General features: G+C 35.9%; 2 protein-coding genes across 2 annotated transcripts; one reads left to right on the plus strand and one right to left on the minus strand.

Annotated features, from left to right (window-relative positions):
• The first annotated feature begins 476 nt into the window (after positions 1 to 476).
• LOC120185577 (18.5 kDa class I heat shock protein-like) lies at positions 477 to 1104 on the plus strand. The gene has a single exon (XM_039189752.1). It carries the CDS (start codon positions 546 to 548, stop codon positions 987 to 989), a length of 444 nt encoding a protein of 147 aa, XP_039045683.1. The 5' UTR covers positions 477 to 545; the 3' UTR covers positions 990 to 1104.
• Positions 1105 to 7305: 6201 nt separating this feature from the next.
• LOC120185712 lies at positions 7306 to 7892 on the minus strand. The gene is made up of 2 exons (XM_039189859.1): positions 7744 to 7892; positions 7306 to 7669 (listed from the first exon to the last, which is right to left on the minus strand). Exons 1-2 carry the CDS (start codon positions 7890 to 7892, stop codon positions 7306 to 7308), a joined length of 513 nt encoding a protein of 170 aa, XP_039045790.1.
• Between the last annotated feature and the right edge of the window lie 7756 nt (positions 7893 to 15648).

A 15648-nucleotide genomic window follows, 5' to 3' on the forward strand; every position in this document is an offset into this window, starting at 1 on the left:
GAGGGGCAAGTACATGAACTTATAAAAAAGTTAATAAATAAACTTTAAGATAAACGGATTTATAAATGAGTCGATATATAAATTTATTCGTGAACATATATGAATCAAATATGCATATATTCATTTTGTTTTATTAGTTAAAAAACATAAAATTTTTATTTATACTCATTTATTTAATTTGATAAATAAATATAAACGAATTTTTATGAAAAAAATCATAAATAGTTTACCAACAATTCATCAGTGTTTTCATTTACACCCATATACAAAGAGCTTAGCAAAATATGATCAAAGCCATAACCAATGAAGATTTGGTCAGAAAATTAATTGAGAGGCATATGTAACAAGGGGTGTAGGGTGGGCTTAACCTCTGTTAAAGGTTCAAACAGGCAAGCCCACACAGATTCTAGAAAGTCCCAAACAAGAGGAAATGTCGATCATGGACATTTCTAGTGCATAAAAACTTTGCTCTTCCCAGATGTTTCTTCCTAGAAATCACTACAATTCCAGACTCTCCCTTTGCTCCCAATTAACCCACCGGAACCATGTCAATTGTCCCAACCAACGGCCAACAGGGCAGAGTGAGTGATCCATTCCCTCTAGACTTATGGGATCCATTCAACGAATTCGATGTTTTAAACCCATTCTCCCATGGCTTCCCTTTCCCTTCGTTTCTTTCTGGCGGTGGTTTCTCCGAAATTTTCCCATCCGTTGGGACTCAACTCAGCTGTATAGAAACCCCAAGGTCCCATGTCTACAAAGCCTACCTTCCGGGGGTAAGCAGAGACGAAGTCATAGTTTTCATTGACGATGATAGGATGCTCCAGATAAGCACCGAGAATGGTAACTTCATGAGCAGGGTCAAGCTGCCTGAGAGTGCCAGGACGGATGAGATTCAGGGTTTTATGGACAACGGGATGCTCGTCGTGACCATCGGAAAGGATGTTGCACAGAGTCCAAATGTCAGGGTCGTCGAAATCACTGAATGATGTTTTTACTCTCTTGTTTGTTGTGTTGTTGCTCTGTTGTGTGTGTCGGAAGCTGTTTACCTGGTTTCTTGTACTATAACTGTGTTTCGGTAGCAATAAAAGTGCTTTTACTTTGTGGGTGGTTTATGTTTCGTAATTTAGGAACATAGTTTAGGCAGAGACACATTCAAAGGATTCGGATGTAAGGAGATGCACTGCAGTAAGAAGACAAGGTTACGGTTTTAAGGAAGTAATCGGCTATGAATGCCAAAACCCACCGCTTTTCATCTCCTAGAACTAGAACTACACATGAATGCCAAAATCCCACATTTGGTACTTAATCTTGCCTTAATAGTCTGACCCAATAGTTGGAACTGATGTATCTCTGTATATTAATTTGGGTTAAATTTAAAATTTTAAGGATTTAAGGTACGCAATGATATTTTCTTAACCAGAGGATTAATGGGAATTCTTAAAGTTTTTTGTGGGAAACACTTAAAAATATAAAAGAAATTAAGGTTTAATAAGAATTTTAAAAACTTTTAAAAGAGCTAATTAAGATTTTTTAAATCTTTAAGGGATTAAAAGTAAATTTATCAAAAATTTTGTGGCAAATGTCCCCTTCGCACCCTAAAACCATACTCCCTGAAAAGCCTTTATTCTCTAGCCCAAACCTTGATCTTGAACTTGTTGCAATCAGTCGCTGCCTTTCTTGCATCCTTTGCCAAAAAAAAAAAAATTGAAGTGGAGAAAACCTAGCCTACTCGTGGTCTCTCTGCTGGCATTCTTATTTTGTGTTTTTCTCGAAGCTTTTAAATAAATTAGTTAGGACCTCAAACATTCTAAAAGAATCAATTAGACCCTTATAACAAATTATTATTCATATGTGAATTTCTATGTCAACATCATAGCAGTCATCTACGATTTTCACTAACCAAAGGATCACAACAATTAATTTTCTAAGTTTAAAGGCTTGTACACAACAATTAATTTTCTAAGTTTAAAGGCTTGTAATTGGATATAAAAATTCTTGGACTGAATTGTCTTTTCCTTTTCGAAAATTTAAGCTCCTCGTTAGCCATTAAGCCAAAAATTTATAATTTTTTCAAAGCCTTGAAGAAAATTGACTTAATCTCTTGACAACAATATAATAACAAACAAATACAAATCAAAAAGAAAATTAATATTAATATCCCTAGTGCTCTGGCCACCATTTTAAAATAGTCCTTCCATGGCAGCTGTAAGTGCAAATATTTCATAATTTGCAGCACAGTTGCACCCTTCGTCAATGCCTTGGCACCCACACTGATAAGCCCAGATTGATGTCCATGTCGGAAGCCAAGCCATTTATTATACTTCAGCATCATTTCCTTTTATTGCATTTGCTGGTTTACTTTTGTTTTAGGGCAGTTACTAGCACGACTGCAATTCATGGGTAGTGGGTAGACGAGTCTCCTACAGACTCGGACACCATTAGCTTCATTTCAGTTGTTTCTTTGATGTATAAATTTAGAAAGAAGACATCGGAAAAAGGGAGATCAGAAGTTAATGAATTTGTGGTTCATTCTCACCCAAAAAGAATACTTTCTTGTGGTTGATGTGCTTGTACTGGTTGAGACCTATCATTGGTATCAGATACAGGACCATGACAACAAACAAAGAACGGATCGAGCGTCTAGAGGAAGGGCTTGGAGGAGTTCAAGCAGGAATACATCGCATGGAGGTGGGAATCACCGACAAGATCCAATAACTAGAAGATACTATTGCAAAACTATCTGGAGCATTCTCCGCAAGCAGCGGATCACCTAGCCATAATAATTATCAGAATGAATGAGCCCACTGAACCAACCGAGATACCGACGAAAACATTTGGCCATTTTCTTCCAAGATTGCAAAGTTGGAATTCCCAAGATTTTCTGGAGATGACCCGACAGAATGGCTGAATCGTGTGGACCAGTTCTTCGAGTTTCAAGAGATAGTCGTTGATCAAAAGGTGCTCCTAGCTTCGTTCCACCTTGAAGGTGAGGAAAATCAATGGTGGCAGTGGTTCCGAAAAGCATTCACTGACTGACAAGGGAGCATCTCGTGGGAAGCCTTCGAAGATGAAGTGAGGGTTCGATTTGGACTCCCTGATTATGAAGACTTCGACGAAGTACTATCCCGAGTGAGACAAACGGGAACATTACGAAACTATCAACGGGAATTTGAACGGGTTGGGAATCGAGTTCGTGGATGGACCCAAAAGGCTCTAGTGGGTACGTTCATGGGGGGCTTGAAACCAGAGGTGTCTGATGGAATAAGAATGTTCAAGCCTTAATATGTGAATGAAGCAATTAGCTTGGCAAAAATGAGGGACGATCAGCTTACAAGACAGAGGTGATTCGTATGGCCAGGTGCCTTACAAGCTTCTTTTCCTATAAGTAACACCAGTCCTCCCAAGGGTTCCACACAAGTGGCAATCAAAAGGTTGTCATGGGATGAGATGCAGAAACGTAGAGCTCAAGGATTATGTTTCAACTGCAATGAAAGGTTCACCCCTGGACACAAGTGTCAAGCACCACAGTTAATGATCCTTGAGGGCTGTATATAGGAAGATGAAACACTAGACGAAATGGGAGTGGTAAACATGACAAGGGAAATGTCTAAGATTGAGAAAGACGACAACGGAAAGGAGCCCGAGATTACCCTACATGCACTAACTGGATGGACTGTACCGAGAGCAATGCGAATTAAGGCAATTATTGGAGTGCATAAGGTGGTTGCTTTAATCGATAGTGGATCCACTCATAATTTCATTATTGATCGAGTAGCCGAAACGCTTCATTTGCCCGTGAAGCCCACAACATCGTTTACTGTCCGAGTTACCGATGGGGAAAGATTGTCTTGTAAAGGGAAATATGAGAAGCTCATGGTTAATTTACAAGGTAATGAGTTCCACCTCGACTTCTTTTTTGTGCCGTTAAATGGTTTGGATATGGTGGTAGGCATTCAGTGGTTAGAGATATTGGGTTCAGTAATTTGTGATTGGAAAAAACGAACTATGGACTTCATTTGGGAGCAACAGCCTAAGAAACTCCAGGGGATGAAAATTCCACCAATCCAATACACCACATTGAAAGGCTTCACCAAGGACTTTCTACAATGACAAGCGTTGTTTGCTTTATATTTTCAGCTCGAAGGATAACAGAACAATGAGGAACTCTCATCAGATATGCAGGCATTGCTAGAGGAATATTCAGATGTCTTTGCTGCGCTTACCAGCTTACCACCAGCACGTGAAATTGATCACAAAATACTACTCCAAGACGGAACTAAAGCTATTAATGTGAGGCCACATAGGTATGCATATTTGTAAAAATCTGAGATTGAAAATCAGGTTCAAGACATGCTCAATACAGGGTTGATTCGACCAAGCACCAGCCTATTTTCTTCTCCAATACTGCTTGTGAAGAAAAACGATGGCACATGGCAATTCTGCACAGACTACCGAGCATTAAATGCTACCACCGTAAAGGATCGTTTCCCAATTCCAACAGTAGATGATATGCTTGATGAGTTACACGGAGCTGCTTTTTTTTTACTAAGTTGGATCTCAAGGCAGGATACCACCAAATACGAGTTAGCACCCCTGATATTCCTAGGACTGCTTTCCGCACTCACAATGACCACTATGAGTACTTGGTTATGCCATTTGGGCTATGCAACGCACCATTTACCTTCTAAGTAATAATGAACTCGATTTTTCAACCGTATTTGCGGAAGTTTATCTTGGTGTTTTTTTATGACATTTTAATTTACAGTCCGACATGGGAGCAGCACTTGGAGCATGCCCAACTTACATTCTCCATCATTCGGCAACATCAGTTCTATGTCAAGATTAGCAAATGTGCATTCGACAAAAAAGAGCTAGAGTATTTGGGCCACATAATTACACATCGTGGCATCAAAGTTGATGAAAAGAAAATTGACGCAATGGTTGCTTGGCCAAAACCCTCCAACATTATCGAGCTCTGTGGATTCTTAGGGCTCACCGGATACTACCGCAAGTTTGTTCAAGGGTATGGATTAGTAGCTCAACCATTAACAAACCTCCTCAAAAAATGGAAGTTTCTATGGAATGAAGAAGCGGAATCGACTTTCTTAGCTTTGAAACAAGCCATGACATCCACCCCTACACTAGCCATGTCAAACTTTACCGAACCTTTCTCCATCAAAACAGATGCATCGAGGAACGGAATTGGCGTTGTTCTAACTCAAAAAAATAAACCAATTGCCTATATAAGTCGAGCCTTGGGAATCACTAAGCAAACTTGGTCAATCTATGCAAAGGAAATGCTAGCCATCGTGGAAGCAATACGATTGTGAAGATCATATTTACTTGCCCGCAAATTCTACATCATAACCAATCAACGCAGCCTTAATTTTTTCTTAGATCAGCGTGTTTCAACTCCGGAGCAGCAAAAATTGGTGGCCAAATTATTGGGGTACGATTATGAAATCATCTTCCGACCGGGTCGTGACAACTCTGCAGCAGATGCTTTATCTAGGCGGCAAGAAAGCCCATTATTTGCTGCTCTTCATTTTTCAGATGTGGATATTTGGAAGCAAATCCGTGAGGCCTCTAAATCAGATTTCTATATGCAGTTTTTGGGTAAAAAGGCTAGTGACCCTCCTCGTGACAACTTGAATTGGCGTGATGGATTGCTGCTTTACAAAGGAAATGTTGTGGTACCTGTTGATCATTCCTTAAGGGCCAAATTATTGTATGAAGTTCATGATTCTAAAGTTGGAGGGCACTCGGGGATCCTTCAAACTTATAGAAGATTGCAACAACAATTTTATTGGCCAAAGATGCATAAATCTGTCTGTTCAGGAGTATGTCCAGAAATATGAGGTATGTCAACGCATTAAACCAGAGACCAAGGCACCAACGGGATTATTACAGCCCTTACCAATTCCTGCACAGGTTTGGGAGGACATCATTCTTGACTTCATTGAAGGGCTGCCCAGTTCTCATGGCAAAGACATAATTCTGGTGATCGTCAATAGGCTCAGTAAGTTTGCCCACTTTATTCCCTTAACTCACCCATTTACGGCCAAAGTTGTTGCAGAAAAATTTATTGAGGGAGTTGTCAAACTCCATGGGATGCCACGCTCCATCATCAGTGATCGTGACCCAATCTTCATTAGTAAATTCTGGCAAGAATTCTTCAAACTATCCGGCTCCAAACTCATGCTCAGTTCAGCTTACCATCCCCAAACAGACACCAAACTGAAGTTGTTAATTGTTGTGTTGAACAAAATTTGTGTTGCTTCGTTCACCAATGGCCACACAAATAGAGTAATTATCTCGCTTGGGCAGAGTATTGGTACAATACCACCTACCACGCCTTAACAAAAATGACACCGTATCAAGCTCTTTATGGCCGCCTTCCACCACTTCTCCCCACCTATCCGGAGGGCCTTTCCCCAATTCATGAAGTGGATAAAACGCTCCTGCATCGTGACGAGCTGCTCCACCAACTCAAGACAAATTTAGAGATTTCCATGAACCGAATGAAGAAACAAGCTGACTCCAACCGAAGAGATATCCAATTCAAAGTTGGTAATCGATTTCTATTAAAGCTCCATCCATATCGCTAGCAAATAGTCTTCAAACGGGCTCATCAAAAATTATCCAGCTGCTACTATGGACCCTACCCTATTTTAGAGAAAATCAGAGCAGTAGCATACAGCCTGTAATTGCCACCTACAGCTCGAATTCACCCCGTGTTTCATGTCTCTTTGCTTAAACCATACAATGGCACTCCAGCTGTCACTCCACTTGACTTACCTCCACTTGCAGATGATGGCGTCATAACCCTTGAACCTCAACAAATACTTGATACACGATGGATTAAGCGTAACGACACCTTCATGGAAGAAAGCTTGGTGCATTGAAAGCATCTACTCCACGAAGAAGCCACCTGGGAGTCCACAAATACTCTTTGCCACCAGTTTCCTCATTTGATGCTTGAAGACAAGCATCCTCTTCATGGGGTGGGCAATGATAAGCCCAGAAGATCATGTCAGACCCCGAAGCCCCAACTCACGCTATATAGACTGATGTCCATGTCGGAAGCCAAGCCATTTATTCTACTTCAGCATAATTTCCTTTTATTGCATTTGCTGGTTTACTTTTGTTTTAGGGCAGTTACTAGCACGACTGCAATTCATGGGTAGTGGGTGGATGAGTCTCCTACAGACTCGGACACCATTAGCTTCATTTCAGTTGTTTCTTTGATGTATAAATTTGGAAAGAAGACATCGGAAAAAGGGAGATCAGAAGTTAATGAATTTATGGTTCATTCTTACCCAAAGATAATACTTTCTTGTGGTTGTTGTGCTTGTACTGGTTGGGACCTATCACACACCCTTCCCAATGGTTCTTCAACCTCCGTTTTCTCTCATTCTTCTCCATTTTCATTGATAAACGTATTGAAGGAGGCTTGAGGCCAGTTTCAAGAGCCCCATCATTCATCGAAACCATGGCAAGCCAATATTCATCAATCTCCATATTTGGTGATTCGAATACAACTTCCAATGGCATTTCAGCTCTGCTCAAAACCACATATTTCCCCAGTTTCTTCTTTCTCCGGAGCTCGAAAACTACAGTCTGTTGCTTCAGGTACTTGACCGATTCTTCAGATACTTGACCGATTCTTCAGATGTTGAGCATTCCAAAGAGAATGACTCGTTCCAGATGATCATTCAGGATGACTTAGTGCAGACTTGCTTGGTGTTCAGTTGAATCCTCTTGTTGTTTCCTGCAGGAAGATAGTATCTGATAAAAAGGTTACCGTGGGACTTCAGCTCTATGTTTTTACCTTCCAAGATTCTCACTTCACAACAAAGAGACGAAACGTGATGATCTGATACTCCCATTGAAGACAAGGGGAAATTCCTAATATTTGATTGCAGAAAGGGAGAGCATGTGTTTTATTTTGGGGTTTTTGTTGTATTCATGTGGGGCTGAAAGGTCGAATATTTATAGGAGCAAAGATAAGTGGAATGGTGATTGATATTATCCACACAAGATCAGCTCAAATATACTGAATGGTAATTCACGATTAGTGGAAGAAAGTGAATCAGCCACCAAAATGTATTAGTATTGGTTTATAGTTTTAAGTGTTTCTTTATGTGGGATTCGAAAGATCGGCAGAGATTGTGTGTGATACATATACATTTAGAATAGACGAAAAGCCTCGTACTAATTAATCATGAATGGCTGCATAATCTTAATCTCGCACTTGCAAAAGTTTAAAAGTACTGTTCCACTAGTAAGATTATAATCTAAAACCTGGATCTGAGTTCTAGAAAAGCAGCTTCTTTTTCATTTTATTTATTGTATCTACTTTTTTTTAACCATTGGAACATGCCATGAGGGGATTGGCAACCTTCACTTGAATCAAACCACCATTGCCTATAAAAGTAGAGAATTTGCCAGCAATTATATTAATAGAACCAATTTATAAAATTATATTAAATTTTAGGATTGTAAAACTATAAAACTTTTAGGAGATATAAACTTAAATCATCAATACAAAATATTTAAATTTATATTAAAATTTAAAATTTTTAGAAAGCACGACCATATCCCAATATCCTCTCGATCCATCTCTATTAGTTTCTTTCGACACTCCTTATCAAGATGATAAAGTACTTGTGTGGAGAATCTTAATCTGGATGTTGGTCAATATGTTATTCAACTTTTTAAATGTTGCATTTAGGCAACTAATATATTTTATGCCGTTAGGTATTCAATTTTTATTTTTTTGTTACAATTAGGTACCCGGGCTTTTCTTTCTTTCTTTTTTCCGAGTAATTAGCTACTTAATATTTTTTAAATTACAAATGTTCAAGTATGATTGATTTATACTTGTAGTTTTAACCTCATTTAATTATAGCACGAACCAACTTAACTCAGTGGTTAAAGAAATCGTTGTTATTCTTAGAGGTCACGAGTTTGAGTACCAGCGATTGTAGTAGGGTGATTTAATGTTCATTGTCAAATAATTCAGAGTATTTATAACAGTTACTCAGGGTCAGCCCTGGGCCAGGGCAGGAGGGGCGCCCACCGAGGGCCTTTAATATTCAGTTGGCTCAGCATATATGTTTTTGGCCCAAAAAATTTCAATCGATGCTAATTTTCTCACAAAATTATATACATCAACCCATTTAATTAGCATATAGACTGCATATATATTTTATTTCATTTAAAATGATCATATGATTTTGTTCAAGCATATAATCTGATAAATTTATTTGTAATACCCATGTGATCTAATGGAAAAGCATTTGGCAACAAATCACCATGAAAAAGAAAAGGTATAATGTCAAATAATTCTCTAACGTTCGATTAAATAATCATTTTAATCCTTTTTTTAATCATTTTAATTCAAAGTTTTTATTTTAAAATAAAAAAACCTCTGAGATTTAACTAAATAGTCACTTGATTTTTTTTAATATTTTGGTACCTACCGTTTTATTTTAGAAAAAAAATTATATTTTAGAACGTTGATAATTTGTTGACTAACGATTTTCATCCATGGAGGGATTTTTTATTCCAAAATAAACTATTGGATTAAGAAATGCTTAAACATGATGTTTAATTTAAGAAATGATTTTCCACAAGACAATATTTTTACACTAAAATCAATGATTTTGCATTAGGAAATGCTAGAAGTAGTGTTTTTATGAGTATTTGTATACTTAAATATATTTTTGACGTTGTATTAAATTATTGTTTGTTTAATTTAATAAAAAATCTAATATAAATTTTATATTACATATTTTATTTTATTTTTGAATTAGGGGCTCATTTTTTATTTCAACTCGACCCAAAAAAATATTCAAGACTGGCCCTACGGGTTCACATATGTCACAAGAAAGATTGAATGAGCTAGCTATGTTATGTAATGAAAAAAAAATGTTGAAAAATATTGATGTTGACGCTATGATTTTGTATCAAAAAATGCTCGAAGACAATGTTTACTATAATTTTTTGTGTGCTTTAATATTTTTTTGACATTTTTGAGATGATAATTAATTACTATTTATTTATTTTAATAAAAAATTAATATCAATTTTATACTATATATTTTTTATAATTTTTTAAAATTAGGGGCCCATTTCTTTTATTTCGCCCCGGGCCAAAACAATACTCAAGATCGGCCCTGCAGATAATACTTTGTAATCACTTTAGTTTAGTCAAAAAAAATAAATGATAAAATTCTAAATTTAGACACATTTTTTTTAAAAAAAGAAGGTATAATATTGCACATAAATGTCAAAGTTAAGTACTTAATTACTCCAAAATAATTTTAATAGCATAATACACTTAAATATGAAAATTAGACACCAAAACTTATACTTATTCTTTTATAAATTATAGTGTGACTTAATTTTACCAATTTAGAGTGATCATGGCCCCTGCCATCCCCCTCTAGAATTGCCAATATGTGTGTCTATGTTAGAACGTTAGATATGGACTAACGTACAACTTATAATAACAACAATAGGGTGTTATTGTTTACTATCATAAAAGAAGGATAGCCCAAGTTAAGAATAATCTAATTTGGTTAAAGTAAATTATAATTTAGTTTTTAAATGGAATATCTTTTAAATATGTAAGATAATTAAATATTTAGCTTATAAATAATGATAGATGCGTTAGAAAGTAATGTTAATGTAGAAAAAATAAGAAAATTTTGAGATTATTTTATAATTTTTAAAAGATAAATATTATCATAATGTCGTTAAATATTTAACAATAAAATGACTAAAATAAGAATAAATTAAAATATAATAAGAAAATGACTTTTTAAACCATAGTAATCACAATAGGAATAAAAAAATTGAGCGGTGAGTTTTGGAATTTACCCAGAAACTAAATTATAAAATTAGAATATTTAACTAGAAAGTAATGGTATAACCAAATGATCTCAGTGATAAAAAAATTATTGTTATTCCTTAAAGATCCATATTTAAATACCATAAATATAAAAAATATCAGTGTTCAATATCAATATTTAAAACTCATATTAAAAATAAACACTAGAAATCAATGAACAGTAAATATAGAGACCCTTTGAATAAGTGGACCGCTGTTAATATAAAATCCAATGAACAGTTTGATGTTTTAGCCTGTTATGTATGACCAGTCAGTTCTTAATTTAATATTTTTAATTTATTAAATGATTTTAGTAGTTAAAGATAATGTTATTTTTATAAAGTTTTAATTCGAACGGTTATGTTTGACTATCTGTAGAATGTGTATTGATAATAATTAAAAAAAATAAAAATAGATATTACCTTATAACCTCTTTAAACTTTTTAAAAAATAATAATAATAGAATAATATTATTATGAGAGCTTATGTTATTATCCTATATCCTTAGCCTAAAAGACTTGGACTTAAAATCGAAATGGTATATCATCATCTTTCACCTTTAGTGACATTATTCAGTCTTCTCGCTTGATATGTTTAATTAATATACTCATTCGAAAAGAATAAAGATAAATCAATCGTTCGAGTTATTTAAAATATTCTTAATCAAAATCACAATAAAAAAAGTAAGAAAGCATTTAATTATTTTTTTTATAAATAACTGGAAGGGATAAATCTCACTGTTGAACACTGTCATTCGTAAAAATGTATAGAGAGGAGGTTCTGATTTTAAATCAAATCTAAATTTAAAAAAAAAAACATGTTCCTATAAAAACAGATCTATTAAGTCTTCACCATAAATTGTTAGTCCTGTAATTTGTAAGGTGGATAACTTTTTCCAGTAACTAAAACAAAAGTTTATTGACATTGGATGACTATCCATGTAATTTACGCTAACCTAAATTACGATTGTGATCATGTTAGTTGTTTATCGTCTTATTACATTAATATATATGATTTGTTTTTCTAATCAAATAAAATCAAAAAAGAATATAATTTTGATCTTTTAACTAACCGAGTCAGAATATATATAAAAATATATTGATAATGCAATATTTATAAAACAGCACTATTTATATATCAAATTAAATCAAATTTCATTAGTGATATTTTATCTTTTAAATCTATAAAAGTAATTATTTATGGGAACCCGAATAACCTAAAATAACACCGACGAGCAGGGTAAAACCGCGTTAAGACTAAACTGTGTACCTTTCTTTCTTGGCTTTGGCACCATGTGAGTGGCTGGCCCCATCTTCTCCATTAAAGTCTTCACTCCATTGGTTTCATACAAGTAATCAATGCACGTGTTATATAACACAATACGTTCTTTCCATCCATCCCACTCCTCTTTAGTTTCATACAATGGCTCCACCAATGTACTTGTGTTCTTTTAAGCTACTTGTGTTTCATCTTGTTTTGTTTTTTTGTTGATTTCTATGTTTCTTTGTGCCTCCATTGAATGCCATGAGATTCTGACCAACCGGTCTGGTCTTAAACAAAGTTTGCTAGAGGTTGAAGAAGCCATGGATGTTGGTAAAATAGACTGCAAAACTACACCGTTAGCACTGACTGAAAATATAAACAGTAATTAAAATGAACAAATTCGTAAACCGTGTCGTGGTATAACCACTGCCTTAGAAACGAATTCGCCCCGATATGTGTAATCGATGCAGTAGGCGGACCGTCCCCCGAGGTTAACACGGTTGCTCCGAATTCCGTACACCCAAAATCGGAGTGGACTGCCGGTGGTATTGCTCTTCTTATCGGAAAGCACATAGAGAGAATATTTAGAAAACACTTGGAGAGTGAATTCTGAATGTTGAGAGTGAGTTGAGAAGCTGAATATAGCCCTCTATTTATAGGCTAGAAATAGGGTTAAAATCGTCTATAAAATTTCAGGATTAAATTGCTTCTTTTGTAACAGCTGAAACGTCTAGATGAACCCGACTCAAAAATAGTCCAGGTTCATTGCATCATTATTCAGCTGTTATAACTCTAGAAATTATATCATGTAACCCCTGGAATTAAATCAAATAACTCATGTAACTCCTGATATTAACAGCTTGTCTCCTCTGTACAAAGCTGGAAATCAGTCCAGAACATCTTAACGTTTTTGATTTAATTTAGGAAAAGCTGTTTAATTTCTGATAACTCTCATAAACCAGTTGTTATCATTTGAATTTAAACAGTCCTCAGCACCCTATAAATATCAGTTGAAATCTTTCACATTTTTCCATTTGTTTCTTTCAAAGAGAAATTTCTCAAGAATTTTCTCTAAAAAGATAGTATCCGCGCGGACATGTCGAAGACACGTATTACCACGACCACGACCACAACCACACGAGCCGAGCCGAGACGAGACGGGCGGCAGATGCGGCGGTGCGCAAGAGTCCCCCTTGTTCTCTTTCACTCAATAAGGAAGTGGGAAATTCAAACCATAAATACTCATTCCCAATAGTATTTACAATACTATGTGGGATTGAGCATTATCAACATTCCCCCACTAATGCGAAAGAATTCTTCTGAAACTCGAAAACAAACTTTCCATAAGAGCAATAGCGAGATTAGTTGCTTAAGCACTAGTGAACGTATCTGGAACTAGTACATAGTGATAATGAGCAATCATTCTCTTAGATAAGTGAAACTAGTCTGGAACTTTCTAAGATGGGGGTAAACTCATAACACATAACTAACCCCTTCATCCACCTGAGTCCTCGATGTGTAAGATATATATATATATATATATATATATACAAAAGTATATATTTGGCCATCTTACCTCAGGATTCTAGTAAGTGTGCTAGAAAAATGGCCCAACATTTTTCATAGAAGGCGGCTAACCCTTCTCACTTACATAGGTTATTTCATCAAGTTTATCTCGATATAAACCACCCTTAACAGGGATATGAAATAATTAAGAGCTTTTATAAAAGTTCAACCTCACAAAAAGTATGGTGACTTTCTTTAAGTTCATTATAAATGAACCACCCAAACTCTGGGCTAAGAAGTCATTAAGAATAAATATTCAACCTCATTTATCGGTAAATTCAATAAGTCATTCTCACTATAACCATCCAAATACTTGGATTTGAATTTATTAAGAGTTTAACAAACTCAACCTTTCTGTTGGTAAGTTCATTATTTCCTTATCACTTAGGAATACCCACTCAAATTGGGTTATGAACTTATTAAGAATAGATATTCAGCCAAAATCGGTAAATTCATCAAGTCTTTCTCACTAAGACCACCCAAAGCCTGGGCTATGAATTTATTAAGAGCACTTAAGCTCATCCTGGGCATGCACATTATTCGTCATAGGGATAGGAAGTAGGAATGTGCACTATGAGTCTTTCCATGGTTTCGTTTGACCACATGGAACTTAGATAACTAAGTTGGGTATCCACTATGAATTCCTCAACCAATGGGCTTGAGACCCATCCCCCTCGACGAATCTAGGACCAACTTCCGACTTAACCCTTTGGTAAGCGGATCTGCTAGGTTCCTTTCTGACTTCACATACTCTAAAGAGAGCACTCCATTCTTTATTAAGTGTCTAACTGATTCATGTCTTATGCGAATGTGTCTTTTCTTACCATTGTAAGCTTGGTTCTTAGCCACACATATTGCAGCTTGTGAATCACAAAACAATGAAACTGGAGGAGTCGGTCTTCTCCACAACGGAATATCTGCTAACAAGCTTCTGAGCTACTCGGCTTCTTGCCCAGCTAGGTCAAGAGCTATAAACTCTGACTCCATGGTAGAATGAGCAATAAAAATCTACTTTGATGATTTCCACGAGATTGTTGCTCCACCCAAAGTAAAAATATACCCGCTCGTAGAGCTTACCTCATCATTATCAGAAACCCAGTTGGCATCACAATATCCTTCTAGTACCGTAGGAAAGCCAACAAACTCAAGTTTTCAATCCAAAGTACCCTTAAGATACTTCAGTAAGCGTTTAAGAGCAATCTAGTGCTCACCACTCGGATTATAAGTATATCTACTCAGTCTACTCACAGCATAAACAATATCAGGCCGAGTATAGTTCATTAAGAACATTAAGCTCCCAATTAATTTAGCATATTCAATTTGGGAAACGCTACTTACTTTATTCTTAACTAGATGTATGCTAGGGTCATAAGGAGTTCGAACAGGGACGACATCAAAACTGTCAAATTTCTTTAGCACTTTCTCTATATAATTTGCTTGACATAAAGAAAATCCTTTCTCAGTTTTGGTAACTTTGACTCCTAAGATTACATCCACTTCTCCCAAATCTGTCATCTCAAACTTAGTGGACAAGAAATTTTTAACTTTGTTAATGGACTCAATGTTAGAACTGAAAATCAACATGTCATCAACATAAAGACTTATGATAACACATTAAGTATCAAACATCTTCGAATACACACAAGCATCTGAACCATTCATAACAAAACCAAAACTAAGAATAGTTTTATGAAATTTCTCATACCACTGTTTAGGAGCCTGCTTAAGTCCATAGAGTGACTTTTTGAGTCTACAGACTTTGCCTTCCATACCAGGTGCTTCAAAACCTAGTGGTTGCTCCATGTAAATCTCCTCATCTAGATCTCCATTCAAGAAAGCAGTCTTAACATCCATTTAATGTACCTGCAACTTATGAATAGAGGCTAGTGCAAATAATGCACGAATCATTGAGATTTTTGT

This window comes from Hibiscus syriacus, unplaced genomic scaffold (assembly GCF_006381635.1).
Source record: "Hibiscus syriacus cultivar Baekdansim isolate YM2019G1 unplaced genomic scaffold, ASM638163v2 tig00113124_pilon, whole genome shotgun sequence".
NCBI lineage: Eukaryota > Viridiplantae > Streptophyta > Magnoliopsida > Malvales > Malvaceae > Hibiscus > Hibiscus syriacus.